General features: G+C 37.1%; 1 protein-coding gene and 2 pseudogenes across 1 annotated transcript in view; 2 read left to right on the forward strand and 1 right to left on the reverse strand.

Annotated features, from left to right (window-relative positions):
- The window catches only part of LOC102864292, a 4,901-nt pseudogene extending 4,001 nt beyond the window's left edge, over positions 1–900 (forward strand).
- The window catches only part of SWT1 (SWT1 RNA endoribonuclease homolog (S. cerevisiae)), a 147,069-nt gene that overhangs the window by 33,403 nt on the left and 102,422 nt on the right, over positions 1–11,244 (reverse strand). The window contains exon 16 of the mRNA XM_006901321.1: positions 2,321–2,387. Within this exon, the coding sequence (XP_006901383.1) occupies positions 2,321–2,387 (67 nt within the window). The remainder of the gene's footprint in view (positions 1–2,320; positions 2,388–11,244) is intronic.
- Positions 7,365–11,244, forward strand: part of LOC102864698 — a 13,803-nt pseudogene continuing 9,923 nt past the window's right edge.

Genomic DNA, 11,244 nt, shown 5'->3' on the forward strand with positions numbered 1-11,244 from the left:
GTGTATAATCTACGTTTATGTCTCTTAAAAAACGTATTTGCAATGAATAAGTCATAGTTTATTTTAAGAAAGCAAGTGTGACTACTACTATATGCTTAAAAAGATTATATTCCATTATAATATATAAATATTATGAATATCACATATATAATGTGTTTATAATTACAAAAACATATATAATATAGAGCAGTGTATGTATGTAATTAAAGAGATGCACTGTCAACCCAAAGTCAAGTGATTCCAATATATCAGCTGCTCCTCTAAAGAAAGATGGGCAATCTCTTCTTGTACAATTCAGAGCCTCTGAAAAAAAACCACTGGAGGATCAGCAGCTATGGGTTGGTTCTGACTCAACAGCAATGAGTTCTGCAAATTATGGTTAAGTACAGAATGTGTTTATAATTATGATCAAATAATTATGTCAGTAATAATTCTATTCATTCAAAAGAAAAGATTAAATAAAGAGCTAAGCAAGAACCATATTGCTTGTTCTGTGCTGTCGAGTGGGAACCGACTCACAAGCTGACCCTCCAGGGGGGTTTCTGAGGATGTAAACTGCACAGGAGGAGACTGCTCATCCTACTCCTGGGGGGCAGCCAATGGATTCAAACTGCACGACATGAGGACTGCAGCACAGCTTCTGACCACAAGGCCAACACAGCTCCTTAAGCAAGAATAAAAGTGAAGAAATATATTTTTAGAGCTTGGGCTTCACAATACTTATGAGATCAGTATATATTCTATTCCTTCCTTAAAGCAAAACCTGCTGCTACTGAGTTAATTCTGACTCTGCAACCTCATGTGTTACAGAGTGGTAGTACTCCACAGAGTATTCTGGGTTATAATCTTCACCGAAGTAGATTGCTATGTCTTTCTTCTAAAGCAATTTGGGTAGTTTGAACTGACAACCTTAAAGTTAATTACTGTAGTTGTTAGGTGCTGTCAAGTCAATTATAACTCACAGTGACTCTGTGGACAACATATCAGAGCGTGTCCTATCTTGTGCCATCTTCAGGACCTCTGTCATGTTCAAGCCCACTGTCAATCTGTCTCCCAAAGGCACAGTTCCAATCCACTATCCACTGCACAGAAGAAAACTGGATAACCCCCTCCCACTCAATTACTGCCTCTGAAAACCTGATGGAAGATCAGCTATGAGTTAGTTATGACTCAATGGTACATAACAACAAAATTATTTTTCCTAAAATGATGTCTTTTGCCAAGTACTGGCCATGTCTTGACAAAAAGCTCAAAGTAGGCAAGATGAAGTTTTACCATAATTGCCTCCAAGGAGTGAGGAGAAGTTAGCAGTTGGGTAAAAACTGTTTGCATCACCTAGGGACTCATTTGTTCATTTAGAATTTTTAAAAAGAAATACATATGCACAGCTGAAAAATAAGAATATATAGTAGAAATTGCCACTAAGCTTCATGCAAACAGAAATTGAAAAGCAAAGGAAGACTTTCCCTAATCAGCAATGATGGGGCAAGTATTCAGGTTAATACACAAAATCTACTGTAACTTCACTTCAGCTCTATCTCCAGATCTAAACGGCTGCTACAGAGGAAATGATATAACTTTCCCTTCCAGTAATCAATGGTTCTTAACCACAAGTGGCTCTTCCTAACTAGGGGCCATTCAGGTATCTAATAGGATATTTTTAGTTTTCACAATGACTCTAAAAGCTACCTGGTACCTGGACATGAGACCGTGCTGTAATATTAACAAATAGAAAAAAATACCACCCAAAATGCCAACAGCACCTCTAAAGAGAATGATTGCATTTAGGAGGAAACAAATTCTATGCTGCAGAAATTGAGTTTCATACACTGTATGCCTTTTCTGAAGAAAGAAAAGAAAGTACTGAATATATTATGGGGAAAATTCTATGGCATTCAAGAACTTAATGCAATCATAACAAAACAGCATTCCAAGGCAAGTAGCTGCACTGCAATCCTGAAGACACATGGTTTGAGGCCACCAGCTACTTCACAAGAGAAGGATAATCTCCTCCTAGGCAATTAACTGCCTCTGAAAACCCGCTAGTGTGTCACTTATGGGTTAGTTCTGATTCTATAGTATACAACAACAACAATATATTTCAGAATTTCTACTGTGTTTAATCTATATTAAAACTTGTTTATCTTGAAAACTGGGCAAACATTTAAAATATTTTACAGTGTATGGGAATGATCCTTTGAAATATAATGTGAATGAATTAATTGTGATACACAATGTACATGAATGAAACACAATATATACACATTTTGTACATAAACATACATAAAATTTAAAAAGGCAAGCAAAAAGTTTCTCATACCTCATACTTGATTAGAAAGTTATAAAGGGTCTCAACATCTTGACAACTGCTGTTGGGAGCCAAAATCCTACAAAATGAAAGAAAAGGGAAAAAAAGATTACTTAAAAAAGAAATAGTCCCTTAAATTTTCTTTCAAAAATATATACTTACTCTGAAAAATAACTTAATGTATTATGTTATTTTGTGTCATCAAGGTGACTGCAATTCACAGTGGCCTATGAACAATAGCTCTGAATGCTGCTCTATTCTGAACCAATTTCACTGTCTCTGACACATCTACCCTTATGATTTCAGTTACTGTGTCAATCCATCTCATTTGGGGTCCTTCTCTCTTGCGCTATCTCTCCACTCTTCCAAGCATGAAGGATGGAGAGACAGTGTACCCTATCTCTCCCTCTTGGCAACATTCCCAAAGTCCATGGTATGTTCAACACTATTATCAAATACCACAATTAAAAGGCATAGATTCTTCCTTAGTCATTGTCCAGCTCTCTGATGCATAGCAAATAACTGCAAAGACGATGGCCTGTATCAGACATACCTTAGTTTCTAGACTGACATTGTTGCTCTTCAGTAATCTGGAGAGATCCCTGACAGCAGATTTTCCCAATGCATTTTGTCTTTGCTGGTGTCAAGAGTGCTGATTATGGAACAAAGCAAGACGAAGCTGCTAACAATCTCAAGCTGTTTTCCATTTAACATGGTGCTGTCAAATGGCCTAGTGGTGAGAATATTTGTTTTCTTAATGTTGAGCTTCAATCCATATTGCAGACTACAGTCCTTCACATTCTGTAGCAAATGCTTCAGGCATCCTCAGTTTCAGCAAGCAAGGTCATGTCATCTGCACAACACAGATTGTTGATGAGTCTTCTACCTAATCCTGATGCCACATTCATCTTCATAGAGCACGGCCTCCCAAATGATCTCTTCTGTGTATAGATTGAAAAGGTTTAGAAAGAGGACACACCCCTGATGCACATCTTTCCTGATTTCGAACCATGCAAAGTTTCCTTTCTTTGTTCTGATGGTGGGAGATCAAGAATATTATCCATGAAGAATACAAACTATCATTACGAAAAGACTGAGGTAAACGTCAGAAGAGACGCTGAATATTGCACTAGGACATCAAGAAGCCAAAGCAAAGGGAAGAAATCAGGAAGGTAAGGAGTTGAACAGAAGATTTCAAAAGGAAGACAAAGTATTATAATGACATATGCAAAGAGCTGGAATCTGAAAATAAAAAGAGACAAAGTCACTCAACATTTCTTAAGCTGAAGGAACTGAAGAATAAATTCAAGACTTGCCAACACTTAAGGAAGTGATGCACAGAATACTGAATGATCCAGGAAGCATCAAAAGACTGAAGGAGTATACAGAGTCACTGTATCAAAAATAATTGGCTGACACACAAGAATTTCATGAAACATTTTATATTCAAGAAGTAATGTTGATGAAGGGTGAAGTTCAAGCTGCTCTGAACGAATAGGCAAAAAACAAGGCCCTGGGAATTGATGGAATACCAGCTGGCATATTTCAACAAACAGAGCCTTGGACATGTTCACCAGGTTGTGCCAAGAAATCTGGAGAACAACCACCTGGCCAACTGACTGGAAGAGATCCATATTTATTCCCATTACAAACATAGGTGATCCTACAGAGTGTGGAAATTACAGAACAAAATCACTAATATCACATGTAAGTAAATATACTTAAGATCATACAAAAATGACTGGAATAGTACATCAACAGAGAACTACCAGAAATACAAGCTGGGTTTAGAAGAGGATATGGCAAATATGGATTGAAGCTCAATATCAAGAAAACAAAGATTCTCACCACTCGGCCAATTGGCAGCATCAGAACAGATGGTGAAGAGATTGAGATAGTTAACAGTTTTCGTTTACTTGGTTCCACAGTCAACACTCTTGGTAACAGCAGCCAGGAAATCAGGAGATGAATTGCATTGGAAAAGTCAGCTGTGAGGGACCTCTCAAGAGTACTGAAGTGCAACGATATCAAGCTGGAGACTAAGGTGCACCTGATCCAGGCTATAGTCTTTGCAATTACATGCTATGCATCGGAGAGTTGGACAGTGAATAGGCATGACAGAAAGAGAATTGATGCCTTTGAAGTGTGGTGCTGGAGAAGAGTGCTGAATATACCATGGAGTGCTAGGAGAACAAACAGGTCTGTCTGTCCTGGAGAGGGTGAAATCAGAATGCTCCCTGGAGTCAAGGATTCTCAAGCTTCGTCTGACATACTTTGGGCATGTTGCAAGGAGGGGACTGGTCCTCGGAGAGGGACATCATGTTTGGTAGAGTGGAGGGACAGCGCAGGAGAGGAAGACCCTCGATGAGATGGCTCGATTCTGTGAGTGGAGTGGTGGGAATGAATGTGTTTGAGACAGCGAGGTTGGCACAGGATAGAATGGCGTTTAGGGCTCTTGTACATAGGGTTGCTATGAGTCGCAAGCAACTCCATGGCACATAACAACAACATATCAGTTAAATGAAGACATTACTAGCTATTATCAGCTGCTCCTGGGGAAGGATAGGCAATCTCTTCCTGAGCAATTTTATTGCTCTGATAACCCACTAGAGGGTATTTAACACCAACAACTTCATAGGTTTGTGAGAACTAGATTCATTCATATAAGAACAGAGTATGATATACAGCCAATGTTATGTGTTCATTCTAATATTAACAACAACTATCATTATCAACATTTGAGTGTTTCAAGTAACACAATTTAATATATGATAACGTAACTAATGGAAAATCAAGCAACCTCAATTCATCCTAAAATTACATGTGGGTTTTAATTACAAAATCTGTCTTTTCACATCATCAGCAACCCTTGATGTCCTCAGGATTTCAAAAGAGTTAAATGATGTCAATAATCTTGACTAGATTTTTAGACTATTTTGACTTTATTATATCCATGGGTGCAGTTTCACAAGACATAGTTAAAGTATACACATAGTCAAAAATATACACATATACTTAAGACTATAAAAATCAGTATAAAATATCAGACTCATGGAAGATATTTCTTCCCCTAATATGTACTTCAAAACACAAAACAATATCTTAAACAATATCAATAAAACCAAGTATAATACACTGGTGGTGGTGGAGAGAAGGATGGATCATAAACAATTTGCTTAAGAAAATGAAAACAAGGCTATATTGATAAATCAAATCAATTCTGATACTTCAGAACACATCAATTCATTTGTTCTAATTTTTGCAACTTAATGTAAACAAAATACCAGCAACATAAAATAACTTGTAACTAGTCTGTTTTTTATGGCTCAGAGAGAAATAACCCAAATTCTGCATAATAAAATAGATTCTAGGAATGTGATGAAGACGTTTTATACTAAGAACTCCATCAATTCTGGTATCACAAAACAATGTATTTTACCAAGAAATAAAATTTATTTTTACTTTCTCTGAAATACTTTGTAGACAATGAGTTAATTTAGCTCTTACTTATAGTAATAATTCATATCCAAAGAAATACGGAAAATAATTATAGTATCGTAGTTACCTCTGTTATGTGCTGTTGAGTAGCTTGTGACTTATAGCAACCCTATATACAACAGCTCTGAAACCTGCTAGTTTTGTCTCTGACACACCTACTGCCATTATCTCATTCACTGAGTCAATCCACCTCATCCAGGATCTTCCTTTCTTGTGCTATCCCTCCACATTTCCAAGCACAATGTCCCTCTCCAAGGCCTGATTCCTCCAAGGCAACATGCCCAAGTATTTGAGATAGACCTTCAAAATCCTTGCCTCCAAGCAGCAAACTGGTTTCACCTTCTCCAGGACAGACCTGTTTGTTCTCTTAGCAGTCCAGGTACAGAATATGTTCAATACTCTTCCCCAGGACCAGAACTTAAAGGCATCAATTCTCCTATCATCCTTAGTCATTTTCCAGCTCTCTGAGGCACAACAAGTAATTGCAAAGATCATGGTTTTGGTTAGGCACACCTTAGTCTCTAGACTGACATCTTTGCTCTTCAGTACTCTGGAGAGGTCACTCACAGAAGACTTTCCCTATGCAACTGTCTTTTCCTGGCTACTGGTACCAAGAATGTTGACTGCTGAGTCAAGGAAGCTGAAGCTGTTAATAATTTCAGTCTCTTCATTGTCTATCGTGATGCTGACAATTGGCCCAGTAGTGGGATTCTTTTTTTTTGATGTTGAGCTTCAATCCATATTGCAGACTACAGTCTTCTGCAGCAAATGCCTCTGGTCCTCCTCTCTCATTAAGCAAGGCTATGTCATCTGCATAACACAGGTTGTTGATCAATCTTCCTTCAATACTAATGCTATACTCCTCCTCATAAAGTCCAGCCTCCCAAATGATTTTGAGTATTGATTGAAAAGGTATGGAGATAGGCTGCATCCCTGGGCACAGCTTTCTTGATCTTGAACCATGCAGTGTTTACTTGCTCTGTTCTGACAAAGGCCTCCTGGTTCAAGTATAGCTATCAATTAGTGAAGAATTATTTTTTTTAATTCCATCTTGGTTTTATTTTTTACATTGTTTTGGTGAACTATAAACAGCATACCATAAAACTCTCTCAATTTAAATATATAATACAATGATTTCCATCAATTTTAGAACATTTCCTTCATTTCAAAAGGACTCCTTTTTCTAGTTGGTGTGATTTTCTGTTCCCTGTTTAAATCAGCTTGCGACAATGCCTCTTACCTACTGTTTTTCTCTTTAGAATTGTCTTTTGTAGGTTATTGTTTTTTCAGTCTATCATTTCTTTGCACTCTTATCATCATAAAGCAACCAACCAACCAAGCAAAAATCACTGCTGTCGAGTCAGCTCTAACTCTGAGCAGTCCTTTGTATAGGGCAGGGTAGACATGCCCTATGGGGTTTTCTTCTAAGGCTTTAGAGGAGTGGAACACCACTCTTTCTCTCACAAAGCAGATGGGGAGTTCAAATCACTGACCTGTTGGTTAGCAGCCAAGTGCTTTAGCACTGCTTCACTGAGCTCCTCATCATCACAAGAGCATAATGGTAACTGTAAACGGCATTCTCTCACAGAGAGGCAAACTTCAGGGAATGATGGTAAAATCTCACAATGTGTTGAGTAAGTAAGTAAAACGCCTACTACTAAAGATAGCCAAATTAGAACAAGAGACTCTTTATTCTCTCAGTCAATGAATATCTGAGGTTCTGATTATGCACCAAGCACAATCTGTAGTTCTTTGGGATACCAGAGTGAGAAAAAGGACAAAAATCTGCACGAGACTGATAGTCTAAAGCATATTTTTTAAAAAAAGGAAAAAAAAATCTTCATCGAACACAGAGGGATAACAAAGGAGGAAAAAAACCCACCTCCTTTTTGACAATTTGAGAGCCTTTTCCTCATTTTTTGTCATTTAGAAACAAAACATTAAGAACGTGCATTTACAAGGTTTTAAAGAAATAATCTGATATAAACACTTGATCATTTGATGAAAATATCACAGGACAGTACTCTTAACAGAGGTTAACCACAATATCAATATAATTAACAGAAACTTTTTCAAACTAGAAAATACATTACTGAATTCATTTTCAAATTTTCCATTCTGAAAAGTAAATGTTTTGAGTTAACACTGAACTCTAAAGAGATTATTAAAATGAAAGCTTTCTTATTAAAATGCATCCAATTTTGGACAGAAATTAGATTTAATTACATCCTGTGATGTCTAAAAAGTGCACTGTGTTCCTTAGAGGCAAAAATGGCAAAGCTTAATCTCACACACTTTGGACATGTTGCTAGAAGAGGCTAGTCCTTGGAAAGTGACATCATGCTGGGAAAGGTGAAAGGTCGGCAAAAAAGAAAAAAGGCCATCAATGAGATGGACTGTCACAGTGACTACAGCGTTGGGGCTGAGTATGTCAGGAATGATGTCTGGACAGGATAGGGCATAGTTTTTCACAGGGTCGCTATGAGTCTTAACTCCATGACACCTAATAACAACAACATCTGAGTTCAAAAGAATGGCATTTCGCCTGATAGAAAAGTGTAAATGTTGCCTCACTAGAATACAACTTGTTGAAAATATATTTTAAAAATAAAGAAATAAAAAAGGAGGAAAACACTTTGTGGTCTGTCATGACTTGGTAATTCCCTACACAAAAATTCTTCAGAGGTCAGCCTTCTCTATAGCTTTTTTCGTTATTTTTTTAAAAAATGATTTGCTCAAAAGATTCTTAGAACAAAATTCTTATTATCCTTCCATGGCAAAGAACAGAGGACTGAAAGAAATAGTCATTGGGGACAAGTAAAATTGTTCAAATAATTTTTTAATTATAAATGTATATTTTTTATTATTATGTTTCTACATTTTTTTTATTTCCAGAGAACCACCACCACCAAGTACTTCCTGAATGCATACTATTTGTTGAATTGCACACTAAAAGCTATGGAAAATAAAATTTTAAAATATTATTTCTTATTATTAAGTTGTTTATAATCTTGAAAGTTCACTCGAGAATTTTGGAAAAAGAACTGTAAACAAACTTCTGGCAGTACACAAACTATTTACAAACTAAGTATAATATGAATGTGCTGTTTTTTTCTGTGAAACTGTATCAACAATGACACATAATTTGTTTTTTAACATTTTTTTAACAGTGTGTCATACAGGCTTTTCTTATTCATACTGATTCTACATGATAAAGTAGAATTATCCCGGGATGATTTCTAGAGGGCAATCCTTTTTATACCCTCTTAAATTACCTTTTATTTGGGGTGGTGGTGGAACATTTCAGTAAAAGTTTACAAAGAAAAATTGGCTTTCCATTCAACAATGCAGATACATCAGATTTCATGACATTAATTACAATCACCATGTTGTAAGGAAGATTGTTGTTGCTGTTGTGTGCTTCAGAATCAGAAGTGACTCATAACCAACCCTTCAGAAGATTTTCAGAGGCAGTAAATCATATGTAAGTGGACTGCACATCCTTCTGTTAGAGATCACATGAAAGATATTTTTACAATCAATAATTAACTACTGAAAATCCTTTTTTAAAAAAATAGTTACTAAGAAAAATAAAAAAAAAAGTTACTATGCATATGAACCTCATCTGATGAGGTGAGTCACGGTGACTACATTTGTGAAAAAAGACAGTAAGACACCACAACAAGATAAAGGTAAATAACCCAACTGAAAAATGGGCACAGGATATGAACAGACACTTCACCAAAGGAGACATTCAGATGGCTAACAAACACATCAAGAAATGTTCAAAATCCCTAGCTCTAGCTCTAAGAGGGATGCAAATCAAGACAACTCTCAGATATCATCTCACCCGAGTCAGAACAGCAAAATTTAACAGAATAGCAAGCAATAAATGCTGGAAAGGTTGTGGAGAAATTGGAACCCTTATTCACTGTTGGTAGAAATGTAAAATGGTGCAACCCCTGTGGAAGGCAGTATGGCGCTTTCTTAAAAAGTTGGAACTAGAGATACCATTTGACGCAATAATTCCACTACTGGGAATATACCCTTAAGAGACCATAACTGACACCCAAGCAGATATACGCACACCCATATTTATCGTGGCTTTGTTCACAGTAGCAAGGAGCTGGAAACAACCTAAGTGCCCATGAACAAACGAATGGATAGAGAAACTGTGGTATATTCACACAATGGAATACTACATTGACTGAAAAACAAGGAACCCATGCAATATTATTCAAAATGGCCAAGGACATTATGCTGAGTGAAATATCTCAGTCACAAAAGGACAAATAATGTAAGCTGCCACTGTTATAAAACAGGACTGACATCGGGGTGTGGGGGGAGACTGAGAAAGATGGGTTCAATAATGTATACTACATTGAATCAGATGACAGAGAAAACTGTTTAAAAGGGATATGTGATTAGGTATTTTTGTCATGACGGGAGTCCAGAGCGAAGGTGGCATAGTGGAGTGGACCTGGGTGGACCTGGGTGGAGGGATTATAAAACAATGAAAGAATTTTTCTTTTACTTTTCCAAGAGGGGAGTGTACTAGGGGACAGGGAGGATTGGGAAGGGAGAAAAAAGCAACAACAAATGAATGGAAATCCAAAGTCTCTGTAAATTTTTATTGAAATTAATAATAAAAAAGGTGGAAAAAAAGATGGGGGAAAATAAAAGATTAGCTAAAAAATTAAAAAAAAAAAAAAAAGTAAGAAAGAGTAAGAAAACCCAGTGTTTACAGTCCAAACAAGGGCTGACTGGAACAGATCATCAACTACTCATGCAAGTTCAAACTGAAGATGAAGAAAATCCTTTACAGTAACAAAAAAAACATGGAGAAGGAAAGCAAGAAAGCAGTATCGTTTACCATAGCCAACCACAAATAGAGATACTTGGGAATAAACCTAACTAGAGATAGAAAAGACCGGTACAAAGGAAACTACAAAACCTCTCTGCGAGAAAAATAAAAGATCTAAATAATGGAAAACATTTTCTCTATTCAAGGATGTTGTTGTTTGTCATGTGCGTTCAAGTCACCTGCAACTCACACTGGCTCTATGTACAACAGCCATGAACCTGGTTCTATCTTGAGCCAACTTCATTCATTGTCTCTGACACACCTAACCCCATTACCCCAATCACTGAGTCAATACATCTCAACCAGGGTCATCTCCTCTAGTTCATGGATAGGAAGACTCTATATAGTGAAAAGGACAATCCTACCAAAAGCAACCTATATGTTTAAGGCAATCTCCAATATTGTTGTTGTTGTTGTTATGTGCCGTCGAGTCGTTTGCGACTCACAGCGACCCTAAGCACAACAGCCCTAAATCCTGCTCTATCCTGCGCCAAACGCACTGCCTCTGACACACCCATCCCAATTACCCCAGTCACAAAATCAATCCATCTCATAGAGGGTCTTCCCCTCCTGC

The sequence above is a fragment of the Elephantulus edwardii genome, unplaced genomic scaffold, assembly GCF_000299155.1.
Source record: "Elephantulus edwardii isolate Elephantulus edwardi_28Jun2011 unplaced genomic scaffold, EleEdw1.0 scaffold00318, whole genome shotgun sequence".
Classification (NCBI taxonomy): Eukaryota; Metazoa; Chordata; class Mammalia; order Macroscelidea; family Macroscelididae; genus Elephantulus; species Elephantulus edwardii.